This window comes from Dermacentor albipictus, chromosome 1 (assembly GCF_038994185.2).
Source record: "Dermacentor albipictus isolate Rhodes 1998 colony chromosome 1, USDA_Dalb.pri_finalv2, whole genome shotgun sequence".
In the NCBI taxonomy this organism is placed as follows: Eukaryota; Metazoa; Arthropoda; class Arachnida; order Ixodida; family Ixodidae; genus Dermacentor; species Dermacentor albipictus.
Window position 1 is genome coordinate 369,785,246 of NC_091821.1, and position 17,446 is coordinate 369,802,691.

A 17,446-nucleotide genomic window follows, 5' to 3' on the forward strand; every position below is an offset into this window, starting at 1 on the left:
GACTCGAGCGGAAACATTTCCAATAGCGCCTCGATTCGCACTTCAGACCCCGGAATCGCCGAGCAAGTCGCCATCGCCCTCGCCCTGCTAGACGGTCGTGGGTCCGAAATATATAGTGACTCCAAAACGGCAGTTAGGGCTTTTCAAAAGGGTTGCATCGCCAAGGAAGCTCTTCGTCTTCTTAGCGGCTCGAGTCCACATGCTCTCGCAGACCATTCAATTCACTGGTTTCCCGCACACGTAGGATCGGTCGAGGGTGCTCCCCCGAACCTCAATGAGTCTGCCCACGAGGCTGCGCGTGACTTCACCGACCGCGCTTCCTCTATAAGGGGCACTGACTCCCCTCCTATCTACGGTCACAGGGACGCTCCTGCTACTCACAACGAGATTATTAAATATTTCTACATGTCCAGAAGGGTCTTTCCACCCCCTCACCCCAAGTTGAATAGGGCGCAAGCCGTTTCGCTTAGGCTCCTACAGACCAGCACATATCCGTGTCTGTCCGCTCTCCACGAGGCTTACCCCGACGTGTATCGCGACGACGCCTGCCCGTCCTGCGGCCAGACCTCCACTCTACCCCACATGCTCTGGGAGTGCGGGTCGACATACCCCAAGTTCATCAAGGAGGAGTGGGACTCGCTTCTGCGTAGCCCCGCTCTAGAAAAGCAAATCCTGGCTGTCCGGCGTGCCCGCGACCGGGCCAGTGGGCTAGACCTGCCGGTCCCGACGTGGGACTAGCCGGGTGCGCCACGAGTTCGCGTCCTCGCCGGACCTACAATAAAGTTTATTCACTCACGGTCTCTTGTTGCTGCTCTCCTTGACGATATATATATATATATATATATATATATATATATATATATATATATATATATATATATATATATATATATATATATATATATAAGAAAACAGACAGGACACGATTTAGACTAATGAGAACCTTCGTTCTGCAATTGTTCGGGAACGTATATTGCCGTCCTCTTCATCGTTGGTATGGGCATGTTCTGTGGCCGACAAAGAAGACGTAGACCGAGCGCGCGTGGTGGTGGCGTTCTTTGAGGCCCTGCCCTTTTAACACGTCTGAGAGCTTGCAATTGACACGCCGGCAAACAAGCAGCATAAAACGATGCAGCCTTCGTCAAAGTATTCACATGCGGCACTCTACCACCCCTTTGGATATCAATACTACGACCAGCAGCTGCCGGTGTACGGAACCATCCCAGCCGCCGCCACTGCACAAAACGCGGCTCCTTTCAGCTACATGGCGCCCGTCGCTCTGGTCCAGGAGTCAGGACTGCCACCTCAGTCAGCCTCAACGGAAGATAGCGGTGCGTAGGCGCTTACGTGTACGTCTATTACAGGTGCACTAAACCGAAAAATAAGCTGAGTTGTATTAGTAATTTACGCTTCTGCAGTGCTTAGAAAGGACACTCTTATCGTAGCAAGACGCTTAGTAGTTACCAGGAAAAACGTAAACTCGAAAGACGGTTGGCGACGCCATGTCGAAGTTTCCGCATTTGCTTACCATGACGTCTGATATTTACGACGTCTACGCGGGGCTTGTTAATGCTTTGTAGGTAATGATCGACGTACTATATTGTATTTTAATATATCTATACATTGAACTTAGCAAGTCTCGGGAACTTTTAGACGTCGACAATGACCCAAGAAGGAAAAAAGAAAGAAAATGTGAAAATTGCGACTTCACATTGATGTACCGGTGCCAGGGGTTTCGGCATGAATTCCAAATAATTGAACGTTGATCGCTTCCTCTTCTAATAATCGACCTGCTAGTCAAAAAGAAAGCTCGCCATCCCGGCCCTACTGAAGGTGATGCCCAGCGAAGCTGTTGAAAACCACCACAACTACTGCTAAGGGGGGTATGCAGTGCTGTATGGTTTTAGAATAATGGTAGTAGTGCCATTTTAGAGTAATGGTAAGACTTGGCGTAATGGTAATTCTGAGAACTCGCCGTCGCCCGTAGCGGCGCTGCAACAATATTGAAATCAGTTGCTAGGCTGCTAATTTTATATACGAAAGGCTAGGGACATCGCACCCCTCGTCGCCAGCTGGCGTCAGCGTGGCAGCTTGCGTAACAGTGATCTTTGCCGGGAAACGGAGAGCGCTACGTGCTTCGCGCTGCTATCACGAGCACCTTCTCGTCAATTATGTGGTTCCGATGCTTGTTTTGTGCTTGTTCTTTATTGAAACGTATGCTGTTCTTTATCTTGTATGCGTAATTCTAAAGAATGTATGCACTGGCGAGCCAAGTCTGCTGATCTGCGCCAAAGCACCAGATTGCGCTGGATCGAGAAAAAGAAGTCGACTTCAGTTCACTCATTTACACGGCTGGTAGCCTTACGTCGCGAGTATATGGAGGGATCTAGAAATGCTGGGGTGTGATCTGCGATATCTGTGATCTGTGATCTGTGATCTGTGATCTGTGATCTGTGATCTGTGATCTGCGATAAAGGCTAGCAACGAGGAGCTCAGGGATGTTTATATGTTTTTGGAGGATCTGAAGGTGAAGAAGTTAGCTCGTGTATCGGACGTGTTTCAGACGTTTGGCACACTCCGTCGGCCTCGCGTGAGTCTTGGTACTAGGCACTTGCGTGGCTCCGCGCACGCTGAAGTGTTACTTCCATGAACCAACTATTATTATTCTGAAATAAGAAATGCAGGTGGTGCTCCGGTCAACGCGATGGGATGCGGTGGCATTATGTGGTGCCCACTAATAAAGAAATCCTAGAAAGTACAGTCTAGGGTCGCAAGAAACATACTCGGTATACCCCTGTATGACAGGCAGTTCAGTGCAACAAAAGATAAGGCGATACTGGAATGTGAATCTCAGAGCACCTAAGAGCGATGGTGTACGACTATATGACTAAGATCGATGGTATAAACGGCGTATACATTTACCAACGTCATTTCACATAAACACGCAGAGTTCATGAACACAAGATACGAGAGTACAAATGTGATACAGCAGCTTTTAGCAGTACTTTATTTTTTCTGAGAACCATCTATCAATGGAATCGCCTGCTTTTCCCACTCGTAAGAATTTCTTGGAGCAATACGGTGTTTTTCCTTTTTATAAACAAGAGTTTCTTAAAAGTAAACGTTCATACATATCGCCGGATTTGTGTAACACCACCATGACATTTTAATCAAATCTTAATCTTAATCAGATCTTAGTCAAATATTGCGTAGCCTTTTGTTGTGTTTAGTCGTTCGGTGGTCTTCGGTGCATTTAGTAATGCACTGGCACTGTAATGATTGCCTTTCTTGTGCTGCCTTTTCTTATCGCATCTGCAGCGTCGCTGTGCGCTTTGTTTGGTGCGCAAAGTGGCGTATCCTTTTCTTTAGGTCTTTTATTGTGCTTTTACTGCTGTTCTTTGCGTTTTTGTTATGCTCTGGCTTTCTAATTACTACATTTGTATGCATTATCATTACCTTTATATCATCGCCTTTCTATTGTATTTTTTTCCACTTCCATTCGCGTGAATGTGCGTTACATGGAACTTATGTTTCATTTTACTTCTGTAGCCACTCCCCCCCGCCCCGCACTGTAATGTCTGCATAGGCGCGGTGGGTACCGAATAAATAAATAAATACATAAATTGATTAATAAATAACTACGCGGCTACCATGAATTTGACCCACGCTCCGTCATTCTTGTGCAGCAGTGTCTGAGTTAGGGCCGTCGCTTGGGAGCCCCGGGGCAGCAGTGATGGCGGAGGCTGATGGCAACACTTTCCTGCACCGGCTCACTTTCGTGCTCACGGCAGTGTCCGTGTGCGCCGTCCTGGGCCTCCTAATGACGGCCGCTGCAGCAGGCCGACATATGCTGTTTTTTGGCGAGCTAACGGAACCAAACACCGACGCGCCCTTCGGCCTGATGGATTTAAAATTCAGGCACTCCCTGCGCCCACCCACCAATGATACGGCGAAAGGGACAGAGTCGTGAGCAATAACATTTCTTGTTGCTCTCCGTCTCATTCACAACACGTTATACGCTTTATAGTACCTACTAAAAAAAGGAAACACCCGTGCATATTGAAAGCTTTGCTAGCGGCTTTCGTATTTTCGCGACATAGTTGATACAATTTTTTGTGAAGAATTTAGTGACTTCACCGTGCGTACGTCTGCGTGACTCCTGCAACAATGGGGCTACCACGCTCTCGGCTGCTGAGGACTCTTGTGAAGCGGCAAGTGCTTCAGAAGGCAAGGACTCGCGCAGAATGATTTCCCTCGCTTAAATGACCTTTGGCTTCTTTTAACGTGCTTGGAGGTGTGATGAACAGAGTGCCGATAACATTTCTAATTTCATAGTATGATTTGTTCTTTTCTTTAAATGTTACAGTAAGTGAACTCGGGATATCACAGTATATTTTAGGTGAACACTTTTTTGATGTCTGAAGTGAAGCCCATCATTTATGCACTCTACAAACTCAGAAAGAGCTGGCGACTCTTAGGTGTAACAACTTGTTCCACGTGTAACTTCATTTATGAGGGATCGCGTACTCTAATTTTTTGGTAGAAGCAGGGTAGACGCGCATGTACGAGAAGATTGGAATATCAAGTTCTATAAGGCATGAAAAATCCCTCTCGCATATAGCAGTTGTCGGCGCTCCACTGTATCCAATCGTGATGGTCCAGCCATCACACAATGCCCCGGTGAGCGAAGACACGAACAGAACAGACAGTGCTCATGTTTGTCGCTTGTGACGTCGCATCCGTGTACCTTAGGACATCGTCTCTTAGCAATGAACCTACGAGCCTATAAGTTCAGAGTTTGTCCTCCCTTTATTTGCTTTTCAGCAGCGTGACTCAGCCGATATTGGAAAAAATGGAACTCGTTCCCAGTGGCAATCACAAGGTTGATGCGGACGTCCTCGAAGGTACCGACGCACACATGAGGTTCGATATCCAAGATGACACCGCCGGTGCGGAGACCACCGCCGCTCTGCCACCTGTCACCCAGCCACCTGTCACCCCGCCACCTGTCACCCCGCTGAAGAAACGCAGCTCGCCGTCCCCGTCATACAATAGCGATCAGCCGCAGTTGAATAATTATGTAAGCCTCCTTTTTGAAGTCAATTTCTTTTTCTTTAGATCTGAGCTCGGTCACCAAAGAAAGAGAAACGGGTTCTGTAACTATGCATAAAAGTCAAGCATCGTCCTAAATACAACTGTCCTGACAAAGAACAGCTGAATGGTCACTGTATTGCTCAGCTGGAAAAGAGGCTTAATTAAATATTTCCTGAAGGGACCAAAATAAAGTTTAGCAAAGTATGGAAGCCAATTTTCTTAATCAGCCTATAAAGTTCTCTAATACGTTGGTCACAGCACAAGATTTGATGTTCTTGAGACGTATTGATAACTTTGTAGCTTTTTTTTGACACTCCAAGGCCCTATAGCACCTTATGGGAGGAAGGGTTAGTACGGGCAATGGCAAAATAAAAAGAACAAACACACATACGAGAAGTACAACACAAATGAAAATATAGCAAGCAATATATTGCATCGTATTCAATTCTGAAACAAGCATTCAGAATGGTTAGAAGTTAATAAGACGTACATGACATAACACAATGCAGAAAATAGAATGTATGAAAAATGAACTGTCCTGAGAATATAAAGCAATACACAACAGTAACAAAACAAAATATAAAAGTTCGGCAAGCTCATGTAAGTTATGTCGCGTGAAGCATGCGACGTTAAAATCTTAATACCAATGAATCTATGAATGCTGCAGAGGCATCGCGATTATAAAGAATCAGTACGTTTGAAGTATAGATGAAGTAGAGGTATGACAAAGGAAAGTTGAGGTTGTACGTTTTGCTGATCGTAAATGTTTTTTGCATGCAGTTTATAATTTTCTTTTTATTCTCGCTGAGTTACTAGAGAATCGCAAATATGTCGCTTCAATATTGCCTAATGCCGTGATTTCTGGATAATGTGGTGGCCGATCTAAGTCACCTACAAACGACGACAGATTGATCTATCTAGGCTCAAAGATGAGTGGATAGTAAATGGAACATCCCCGCAAAATTAAATGAATTTCTCTAAAAAAAGAAACGGCATGGAAATTAACACATTTCTGCTTTTTAGTTTGCATGCCACAACTTCGAACACTAGCTGGAAGCAGATACTAATAATCGGGAAAGTAATATATCACGTTAGTTAACAAACTAATAACATGGGATTTTGTCATAGCGCACGCGCGTTACACTATAGGAGTCCCGCATTCGAATTTTGCAGAAGAAAAGAACAACAAACCGGAATAATTACAACAATACAAAAGCAACCAAATGAGATCCCGTTTTCATATTGCATTTAATCCGCGTTTCTTATTGTGCATACTTTCTTGTTTTAGATAACAGCAGACTTCACTTATTTCTCGGCCTCTGAATTCATTTACTCCAAAAGCAGCTACTCCCGCGACTCCCTCCCAACTTTCAGCAAATGCAAACTCCATCAGCCATATGCAAGAAACGACATCAACTGTGGCGGAATGACGGTGACGAGAGCAGTGCAACGACGACGAGAAGCCGCCACCGCGAGAGGAATGCTGATAATGGCTGGTGCACTGTGAACAGCGCGAACTGCAACATGGATGCGCCTAGGCGCTGTGAACTGGGCCATGGATTTACGGTTGTGGCCCATACGAAAGTCCGCCGTCGTCACTATGAAGTGTTTGTTTCGCGACGCCAAATACCGTCACACTAAAGCAGTGGACTTAAAGTGACGCGTCCTTGCGGCGAAGAAACATTCTCCTGTTTTCATACCGCATGCAAGGGGCCGCCATCCGCGTTTACGCTTTACGTTTTTCGCAGGAGGGCGTTTCGAGGTGCGGCCGCGCTCAGTTCGTGTTCTGCGGGAACGAGACCAGTGCCTTCTACCACGTTGCGGGTGCCGATGGAGGCACCTGCCTGGTCAGCACGCGTGGCCACCCGAACATCTGCAACCGGAGTCCCAACGGGTTCAGCTCGCTGAGCGACTGCGAGCGGTTCTGTGTCGACCGGAAGCACCCGCAGAAGCGATGCGGCGGCCCAGCGATTTTCTCCACTTGCGCCAGGTGGGATGATATGGGGAACATCGTGGCCAAGTTGTAAATATTGTTTGGACTTTGTGAAACGCTACTGCCGAGAGGCGACTGCTGCAGTTACATTATAGTGGTCGCGGACTGAAGCAGCTACACTCAGGGAACAAAGCAGTTCTTTCGGCGAGCCTGAATGGTTGTTGGAGAGCCCGTCTCCGTGCACTGAACCCTTGAAGTACCTTAAGGTGAACACACAATCCACCGAAGGACGCACGGTGGCAGAATTGCTTACATTTGGCACGACATATAGTCACAACTAACATCGTATTAGTTAGTAACATCATATTACCATAATACTTGCAAAAAACTCAGACGAAAACATCTGGTGGCGACATCTGTGGTACAATATTCTTCCGAAGAGTGTGGGCCGCTATTGCGAAAGTTGTCTGCCTTTCTTTCTATAACAAATCACATTTCGCAAAAAGCAAATTTCCGCGTTTCTTGCTAATAGCCTCCATTTCGCGAACAATTGGCTGCATGAACAATTACGGATTCATAAGAACAATCTTCTCGTTAGCATTAGTAAACTGAAACTTTACAGTTCAATGAAATTTTAAAATATTGAGCTCGAGAGAAGTGTAGCCACTTCCGGTAACCGCAATGTTAAGGAACCACCACCGTTGTAACCTTCGTAGAAATATTTTGCTTCTTCTTTTCCTATGAAAAAGGCATTATTTTTGAAAACTGAGTTGCGAGATGTCACCCGCAGAACTGGCTCCTGAGCACGCGCGACGATACGTTGCCTGGAACACGGGGACTGTCATACGGTAACGCAAATGCGCATACATGTCAAACGAACATTCGTGCCTGAGAGCTATCAACTACATACACCATCGGCGCACCCCACAGCAGCCAGCAGTGCGTTCGATTGTATAGTGCCTACTGTGAACATTGCACTGACTTCAGTCGGTCAATAGGCTCTGGTTTCTTCTTTGACGAGGTCCTCAGGTGCAACTGATGCACGTGCGTGATAGACACTGACACCTTATATCACAGCCCTTTTACAAATACAACCACATCACAGTACATATCCAAAAGGCAAGGTTTGCCAAGATAAAGACACCGAAAAAAAAAAACGACGGTTATACGTCGTTGCACGACGTATAACCGTCTCGACCACGGAGGTCATATACAAAATAAACAGTATAGACATTTGGCAGGCAACGTAGTCACAGTACGCCAATCGTTGTTCTCGCGGTAGGTACAACAGACACTAACGGAGAAAAGTAGAACACCGGCTAGGTAGGAAGAAACATTGACACGAAGAAGCGCGAGTTTTGTCTGACACACTTCGTGTCAGTGTGTCAGACATAGCCAACGCAGACATAGACATAGGAATGTTCGTCGCCCTTCAGTGCCCTGTTGAGAAAGGCGTGTAGAGTTATCGGCCTCATTCGATAACAACAGTAGCATGAATTAGAAGCGGCAGAATGAACGGAAAGCTAAAAGAATGTAGCGATGTTTAAAAGTAGGCTTGCGGGTGTCGTTCATTGTTCAGCCATACATAAATGGGACGAATGTATAAACACTGATTGCCATTTTCATTTGTCTGCCTGTTTATGTCGGTGATAGCCGGGACCTTTAATTTCCGGCTTCTACGCGGTCTTTTCCCTTACTTTCTGCGCCTCCGAGCAGGATGGACATGAAAAAACACTGGTGGTTCCACGACGGTCTGTCCTGTCGTCAATGGCAGTACCCTTCTGGTACCTGTCCGTCAGCCAACAGCGATACCTACGGCACCTTCCAGGAATGCTACAACAGGTGTGCACACCATGCGGAGCGCGACTGGGTGTGCCGTCAGCCACAACCGGTCGCATGCGCGAAGGCTCACATCAGGCACCCTTACTTTGCGGTGTCATCCGGGGACGGCATGTTCAGGTAGGGCTCTCTCTCTATTCTCGAAGAGAGTGAATAAATGATAGATGTGCGCTAGATGTAGCTAACGGTGGCTAGAGAGAACTTGGAAATACCATCCTAACGTGTGTGCTCTTTATTCTCATTCGTTGGCCACGTGTCTCTCAAAGTGACCGTCAGCTTCATTTGTACGTCTCACACCCAGAAGTTTCAGCGATCAGCGGGACACGACGCGTCGAGACACCTTTCGCTATCATTATCATATCTTGTCCAGGCAGCTATCACACATCAGTCTTAACAGCAGTGTGACTTCTGTATAGACTCATTGAATGATAACAGCTGGGCCGCTATTTCGTAGCGATGCCTTATGCCTTATTCTATGCTATTCTTATCATCCACCATACAGGGCCGCCTGATCCCGCTGATAATGTGGGTAGGCCATCGCTCTGACCACTGGCCAAGCGCGAAAAGCCTGAAAAAGCATAGAATCGGAAAAGGCATCGCTACAAAATACCGGCCCAGATCTACTTCTGCATTGAGGTTCTGTGTCCTTTGCCGTTCAATGTTTTTTTTTTTTTTTTCAAACGTAACCATGTGCGGTGACGAAAGAAGATGAAGGGTAGGATGGAAGGTTGTAGTAGCGGACCGGCGAAGACTGAGAGCGCGGAGTAATAGTAGTGGGACAGAGCAGGAATGGGATAGAGCAGCATGCTAGGAATACTTCGTAAGCTGCATTTGTTGAAAGAACACTGCCGGCACGCTAGGATACTAAAACTTCATGGTATGCAATGAATTGTCTATATTAGACAAAGAATTTCAAAATTCTGAAAATTGCCTGCGGTGTCTGGCCCTATCCTCCCTTTATATTGTTGGATTATAATAAAATGGACGCTTCGTGAATAATCAAAATGTCCAAACAGTTAACCGATAAAATTACTCTCTTTAATGAAACATGTTGCAAATGCGAAATGGAAGCCGGCAAGTGCTTGAAGTATGACCATTTAGTAGATAGCCACTTCGAAACCATTCTACGTAACACACTGACATCCAGTAACTGCGAAGACATTTAAGAGATTGAAGATGCGTTTGCTGTGTCGGTCCTTTCCGTTACGCAAACGACGACGTCTGTCGTCATCATCGAGTCGTTATCGTGTCGTAGCGCTGCCACTTCATCGTCTGTTTCACCCTCACCTGTGGACAAAGAAAAACAACTCTAAGCGAAGATCAGCGCCTCTGTGGTTCGAACTCGTGCCTGTGCAGCGTTGCGCAATTTCGAGCTGGGCGGGCTAACCTAGTGAGCATTTGCGCAGCATTGTTGGTAAATTATGTGTAGGTCGTTGCGCCCCGCATATATAGCTCCATAGGTACAGTGGCGTCTGTGCACTTAGTTCGGTGGCCGCAACAGGTACTGTAGTGGGCGAAGACGACGTTGTGCTATAGTATAGGAGAGAGGAAAGATCCCACTTACGGCCGCCATGCTCGCATGCGGCTGACTGTATACATGCGCAGTGATCTGGATTTCGCATTAACGAAAACGGCATCACCTTTCTGCAAGGGCGCAGAGATGACAAACCCATTCAAGAACCCAAATACTAACCGTGCGTTAGGTGTGCGCTCTATAATCTGTACGAGAGCAAACGTATGAAAACTTCCTTTATGCCGACGTCACCACACGAGGACAGAGACAAAAATAAAGGGGAGAGTGAGGAACGGAGTATCGGTTGGGCGCTCGTTGGCGTGCAATGACGAATTCTGCGGGATGTCGCCGTAGAAGTGGCCGAGTGATGACATCCTGTTTATTGTTTGACACTTTTGTACAGGTGCCTGGAAGCAAGCCCGGATAATCTTCGTGGTCACATCTGCTTAACAGGGAAAAATAACTTCAAGAGTTCCGAGGCATGTCAGAAGGCGTGCGGGAATAAGCCAGTGGCTTAACACGCCCGTCGAGCTGTTCTTGCTGTCCGGGAAGTCATCTCCGAAACAACACTACATTTACCTATAGATTGTATATCTCCACTGAGATGTTGTGTCTGTGTTGTTTTCAATACGAGTGACTCCCAATGCACGTCAATATATTTTTAAACTTTCTAAGCTCCAAACTAGCACGTTCAGCTGCTTAACACTTTACATTCGTGCAATTTTTTTTAATCCAACAGCTTTCTTAGAGATTCACATCAAATTATTTTGTACTTTAATTATTCTGACGAATTTAATAAGCAGGCTTTAAATGTGTTTATGTGAATATTACAAGTTATTCTATATAAGTGATGTTTGTGGTCTGTGAACGACAACCACTACTCTCAACTAAGGGACGCCAGATCTGAAAAATAAAGGTGGTTTTAGAGCGAACGGTTGTTAATGCTGCAGTCTGCGTCAAAGTCTGTAGGCGCTCCCATCACACCTGCCATGGTCGCTTAGTGGCTGTGGTGTTGGGCTGATAAGCACGAGGTAGCGGATTCGAATCCCGACTATGGGGGCCGCATTTCGATAGGGGCGAATTAAGTGCGAAAACACCCGTGGTACTTATATTTAGGTGCACGCCAAAGAACCCCAAGTAGTCCAAATTTCCGGAGTCCCCTTGGATCCGGAGTCCCCTTGGATCCGGAGTCCCCTTGGAGTCCGGAGTCCCCTTTCCGGAGTCCGGAGTCCCCTTGGAAAATTGGATCGTGGTTTTGGCGCGTAAAACCCCATAATTTCTTTTTGTTTCCAGCGAGCAACAATGTGTCCACAAAAAGAAAGAAAGAAAAAAATTATGAGCCATTCCACTATGTGAAAGTGCGTGACCAGCGAAGCTGTTTAGCACACCACACAGAGGTGACACGGAATTTTTAACAGAAGTACGAACTCTCCTACCGTGATTGTTTGTATACATTCGCGTGGACGACCCCACCGCTTCCCCGAGGAGCCGGAGGAAACTGGACACGCGCGACGTTTCGACGAGACCGCTACCACTGGAGAGCGGAAGGAAAGTAAAGTAGATACTCAAGCGCTTGGAACGCCGACAAGGAGAGGGCGTTACGAACGTAGACAGGGCCGACGCGGGTCGAAGTCTACTATCTGTTCTTATCAGCTTAATATCTGATACGGGTTCTATTTCGACCCACGATGTTAAACTTACTGTTGCAAGCGGGGGGGGGGGGAGGGAGTGCTTGAAGCCTGCTTCACCTCCGCCGCGGGTCGGCCCGGTATTGCACTATCTTCAGGATTGGCCCACAGTTTTTGCACACGCAAAGCAAAAATGCAGGGGACCCTAGCCATAAACAGCTTCACTGCAAAAATTCAAAGCCATTCCGCCCTGTGGAGGTGTATGACCAGCGGAGCTGAAATCATCGTGCTAAGGAAACTTGTAAATTATTTATTGCATCGCTCACTGTCACTTAGTAACGACGGTCGCAATTACTTTGTGGCCGCTACGGTATACACTGATCGGCATATTCGCAACTGGAGACACATTCTTTGATAATGTCAAATAATGCACATACGCCGCTGGCTGGACGGTTGGGCCAGATCGGTGTGGCATCTCAAGCGAGATGTGGGCAACACGAAACGTGTAAACCACTTCCTTTACGGTTTGGGCACATCGACACTGAAATCACCCAACCTTTAGAGGGGCAGTGTCATCGCAGCTAACCCACGCAAAGTGAGTAACCATGAATCTTTCGACATCGTACTTCGATGTAGGAGAAACTTTCGCATCTCTCTGTCGCATTCTCCGATTCGCAACGCGTGTCGACCCGTCTGGCCTGCCGCTTACGGTCGGCCTCTCGGCCACGACCTTCGGTGGTGTCTGCCGCGCACCACCATCGTACTTTCGCCTAAGTTCGTGGCGTTGCACTTCGTAAGCGAGCTACTCTTCGGGAGTCCTGACCACGCGTGGCCACCCCATCGCAACTCATACTCAACACTACCCAACTAGGTTTCACCGATGCAGCCAACGGCAGTTTCCGACATGCTATTCTGTATGTTCTGTATACGACATGCTGTTCTGTATGTTCTGTATACGACATGCTGTTCTGTAAGGAACGACCACGACGCCATCACGACGTAAGAGGATGGATGGATGGATGGGATGGGATGGGTTGGGGTAGGGTTGGAGTAGGATTGGGGTAGGGTTGGGTGGGGTGGGCTGCAGTGGTGTGGAGTGGATTGTATTGTATTGGGTTAGTGGATTGGTGGGTTGATGGATTGATGGGTTGATGGATTGATGGGTTGATGGATGGATGGGTTGATGGATGGATGGATGGATGGATGGATGGATGGATGGATGGATGGATGGACGGACGGACGGACGGACGGACGGACGGATGGATGGATGGATGGATGGATGGATGGATGGATGGATGGATGGATGGATGGATGGATGGATGGGTGGGTGGGTGGGTGGGTGGGTGGGTGGATGGGTGGATGGGTGGATGGATGGATGGATGGATGGATGGGTGGGTGGGTGGGTGGGTGGATGGATGGATGGATGGATGGATGGATGGATGGATGGATGGATGGATGGATGGATGGATGGATGGATGGATGGATGGATGGGTTGATGGATGGATGGATGGGTTGATGGATGGATGGATGGGTTGATGGATGGATGGATGGATGGATGGATGGATGGATGGATGGATGGATGGATGGATGGATGGATGGATGGATGGATGGATGGATGGATGGATGGATGGATGGATGGATGGATGGATGGATGGATGGATTCAAAGCGCCTGAAGTCCGCAAAAGAAGTCTTCGCATTAAAAAAAAGAAAAACAAAGACGGTGCCTGTGAATAACCTTCTCACGACGCTAGCCGCCGACAGAAATCTTGCCAGCCATCGTGGCGTCTGTCGCAGAGGCCGGAATTGTCGTGGAAGGAATCTGAGACAAAAGTGGGACTAGTATGAGTAGGGTAACATTGCACAATAGGCCGCACTAGGTAGTATCCGAAAAGAGCGAGCTGTTGTTGATGACGACAACGATTTACTATGATGGGTACGTGCTCAATAAAGGGGATAGGCGTAGAATTGGGCGCCAGAAGGCAGCGTAAACGAAATACTAAGTATAATAGTTTATACAAATACTACAGAAGAAAATACTGATGAAACAAGATTATTATAAGCGAGTGAGCAGTCAGACTAACCGAACAAAATTATGAAAGAGGTGTGAATAAAGAAGATAGTAAAGCCTTCAATCATTAAGAATTTGAAGGGACACTTTCAATGAAACACATAGTTAGCAAAAAAGTGCGTGGCGTCGTTGTGATTATCATGTTCATACCTTGAAAAAACTGCTTTGAGGCAATGGTTGCAGTAAAGAGGGTACTGTAATGCTGAAGACCTAGAATAAATCTTTACGGGATGACAACTGCAGTTTCAGCCGTATTTGTATGCGGAGGTGGCACTGCCTGCTAACGCTGAGGTGATTCCAACCTAGGCTGCTCGATATGGCGATTCGAAGAGCACGAGTGTCTTGACGTCGGAGTATTTGTTTTATTTTTATTCAGTATAATTACCCTTACCTCCTACGGAGGAGTGGCCCAAAATAGTTTTACAAGTGTGTTTTCTTTAAATGAATAGTACAGTGACGCTAAAACTTAGAATATTACTGTATTGCTGCGAGTCTAAAAAAAGTAGAAATCGCCCCAAGGGGTCGTCAGCCGAAAGAGCAGTTATGAATTGCACTTATGGATTCTTTTTGAGCAGCTCTTAAGCACTCCCTTTTTTTTTGCCTTTAGAGATTAATTCCGCGGCCGAAGACAAATTTTGGCGCACCGTTTAGAGAAGTACCTATATTCACTCGTTTCTGTGTCTTAGTGCAAATTTTTGCTGAGCGGTATTCGAGCCAACGAATGAGCTATCATCATCAGCTCACACTGCTTTAACGGCTGGCAAAGACAGCGTACTGAAGCGCCGCCGCTCGATAAAGACCGTGCTCGCATCTGCGTCGATTTAGCTAGGACCAGCTTGCCGCATCTTCTTTCTTCCAATCCGCCATCGCCGCCTTCGAAATCGGTACGCAAAGATGCACCGCTACTCCGGCGCGGGAACCTCGAGCGGTCGCACGACGAATTCGGCCACTGTCACCCGGCGTACAACGAGCCTGGCCGAAGTTCTGGAGGCGGCTCGGGAATCCAAGCTCATCGTTCCTCCCCCCGAGATAGAACGAGAAGCGCTGGGAGCCCTCGCGACCGCCGAGCGCCACCGGCAGCAGCCGTCTCGAGCTGCGGCCTCCGGGAAGTGCAATACCGGCTGCGCTGCTGTGGCCGCGGCTGTAGCCCCGGTGGCGCCGAGGTCCAGCGGGAACAGCCTCGCGTCCATTCTCGTGCTGTTCACGGTCAGCGTCATCACGGCGGGATTCGTGGCTTGCGCGGTGGCCACGGGTCGCTACATCACCTCGGGCGGTGTCTACGCCGGCCTGCGCGGAAGGAATAGAGATCTGGGCGCCGGCCCTTCTATGGACCTTCAGGTAGCTCGATCGGTAGACGGTGAGATGCGAGACATTCGAGGTCCCGATAACAAAACGCATAACTTAAATCACTGCGGAAAAAAAGAAAGAAAGATAGAAGCAGGAGTCGATTTTGGAAAAGCCTCACTTGCTTTTGTGTTTATTTCTGGTTACCGCAGTATATTGTGGCGATTTGAGGCACACTGTTGGAGATTTGCCCAACGAACCTTCTGGCTTTTTAGAGCGCAGGTAAAGTAGGAAAGAGAAGGAGAAACTCGGAGGGCGTGAGGAACGAGGCTTTATCCTGTGAAGGTCATTTAAGTACTATCCGCGCGATGCCAGTGTCAACGGTGAAGGATCACATCTGAGAGGCCGAGAAGAACTTTGACAGAACCACCTAGTACGGCACGACGAGAAGTGTCAGCAAACAGTTGCGGACGTCTTGTAGGGTCTCGTCTCCAGTTCCTGGTATACACTTTACTTATCTGACTTTCTGTTTATCTTCAGGTGCCCGCCGCTCATCCTGTACACGCAGTCCCTCCAGCCGCTGCAGAAGAGGAGGAGGCCGAGAAACTGGCGCGACGCCTCATGATTCAGCCAGAAGCTGAGGAAGCGTCGCCTAACGGCGGCCCAGAAGCCGGGCCCGCCACGGAACCTTTCAGAGACATCGCCGCCGCTGCTGAAGGCAGGACGCCGGCGCCGGCAACTGGCAGGAAGAGGGCGGTGAGGACCAATCGCCAGCCGGCGCGCGAACCCAAGATTCAAAATCGGAACCCGCCTCTTGCAGTCAACAACGATACGGAAACTCCAGAACCGCCTACTGCGACGAATTCGAGCGCCCCGAGCGACCCGAAATGGAATCTTACGTTGCACTAATAACAAGATTCACACCAGTGGGAGGCACACGACAATCACGATGAGTGCGTCTTGCGTTCGGTGTCCTGTACATCTTCGCGGCTTTTTGCCATATAGCAACCGTCGTCATACCTCGAGGAAAATTCTCATCGACGTTCATGGATGTCGTGCACTGAGTGGAAATGATTTGGTGTGACGAGGATGGTATCATTTTCTTTCAAGAATTAAAAGTTGCCATGCTCTTGTTTGAACGCAGCAAATGACAGGGAACAAACGAGCACAGAAGTTAACTTGTACCGTATAGTTTGTTCACGCAACATTCCGGTGATGTAGTTTAGCTTGTCCTATCAAAAATCCGGTCGTATTTTATGATGCGTAAAGAAAAAAAGAAAAGAACAAGTAAACTAAACATAAATCGAGTAAAATATAGTCATCCTACTAAAAAAAAGCGTATCCTCATAATTCCCACGTCCAATAATGTCATATAGGGCACCGGAAAAACTGTTTTTTATATGAGATCCCATATGTTACATATCGGATTATTGGATATCGGAGTTATGGGGCATATGTCTCTTTTTTTCGGTAGGACGGCCTTCCAAGAGGAAGGAATGCAAATCGATTAAATATAAATAACTAAGGAATAGGAAAGGAGTGAAATGAAGGATATCTCAAATACTTCAAACTAAATTTTCTGGAATTTTCATTTGATGAAGTCTGACTTTTGTAATTTGAAGTACAATACATTATGAAACTAAGGCAGGTAATTATTAAAATGGGGAAAAAATTGTCTTTACCATGACCGCCACCAGTGAATTACGCACACTATTAAGCAACGAGCTTACTGCAAATATTAATGCGCCATTATGAGAATTGTTGATTCAGCGAATGTCCCAGAAGAAAACTGGATTAAATATTTAATTTTAATAAGTACAGATACTAATTCCGTGTCAATTTATTTTCCCCCAAATTTTTATTTGCTTGAAACTTCATGCAAAGGGATAGAAAGTTGGGCGAGTTGGTACGGTAACACAATCGTGGGTTGCAGCGCGAAGGGACACGGATACAGACTAGAAGCATAGACTAGAGCGCTAGAATAGCGTTCGTCCTGTCTGCCTCTGGTCTGTGTCCGTGTCCCTTGGCGCTGCAACCCAAGATCATAAAACTTCTTACAGCCCGATTCATGGCTGATACCCCGGAG

The 17,446-nt window shown here is 47.3% G+C and overlaps 3 protein-coding genes and 1 non-coding gene across 7 annotated transcripts in view; 3 read left to right on the forward strand and 1 right to left on the reverse strand.

Annotated features, from left to right (window-relative positions):
- LOC135904086 (uncharacterized) overlaps positions 1–17,446 on the reverse strand; it is a 54,910-nt gene that overhangs the window by 32,673 nt on the left and 4,791 nt on the right. The gene's annotated exons all lie outside the window — the stretch shown is intronic.
- LOC135904130 (uncharacterized) lies at positions 1,014–10,982 on the forward strand. 3 transcript variants are annotated; one of them, XM_065434748.2, is made up of 6 exons: positions 1,014–1,331; positions 3,687–3,966; positions 4,828–5,080; positions 6,843–7,084; positions 8,744–8,986; positions 10,783–10,982. In XM_065434748.2, the coding sequence occupies exons 1-6, from the start codon at positions 1,130–1,132 to the stop codon at positions 10,895–10,897; spliced, it is 1,335 nt and encodes a 444-aa protein (XP_065290820.1). In that variant the 5' UTR covers positions 1,014–1,129; the 3' UTR covers positions 10,898–10,982. The 3 variants fall into 3 exon arrangements, with proteins under 3 accessions (XP_065290820.1, XP_065290819.1, XP_065290818.1); XM_065434747.1 differs by having other exon boundaries at positions 3,690–3,966; positions 4,825–5,080; XM_065434746.2 differs by having other exon boundaries at positions 1,015–1,331; positions 4,825–5,080.
- Positions 11,990–12,181, forward strand: LOC135904144 (U2 spliceosomal RNA). Its single transcript, XR_010565025.1, has one exon. It is a non-coding gene; the product is annotated as a U2 spliceosomal RNA (small nuclear RNA).
- Positions 14,497–16,495, forward strand: LOC135904087 (uncharacterized). Its single transcript, XM_065434682.2, has 2 exons — positions 14,497–15,414; positions 15,901–16,495. Exons 1-2 carry the CDS (start codon positions 14,971–14,973, stop codon positions 16,267–16,269), a joined length of 813 nt encoding a protein of 270 aa, XP_065290754.1. The 5' UTR covers positions 14,497–14,970; the 3' UTR covers positions 16,270–16,495.

Excerpts from the sequence above, each read along its gene's own strand:
- LOC135904130 (XM_065434746.2), top strand. The coding sequence starts at position 1,130 with ATGCAGCCTTCGTCAAAGTATTCACATGCGGCACTCTACCACCCCTTT. Across the intron at positions 5,081-6,842 it reads AGCCGCAGTTGAATAATTAT|GAGGGCGTTTCGAGGTGCGG; the intron begins GTAAGCCTCCTT and ends CGTTTTTCGCAG. Across the intron at positions 8,987-10,782 it reads TCCGGGGACGGCATGTTCAG|GTGCCTGGAAGCAAGCCCGG; the intron begins GTAGGGCTCTCT and ends ACTTTTGTACAG.
- LOC135904087 (XM_065434682.2), top strand. The coding sequence starts at position 14,971 with ATGCACCGCTACTCCGGCGCGGGAACCTCGAGCGGTCGCACGACGAAT. Across the intron at positions 15,415-15,900 it reads GCCCTTCTATGGACCTTCAG|GTGCCCGCCGCTCATCCTGT; the intron begins GTAGCTCGATCG and ends GTTTATCTTCAG.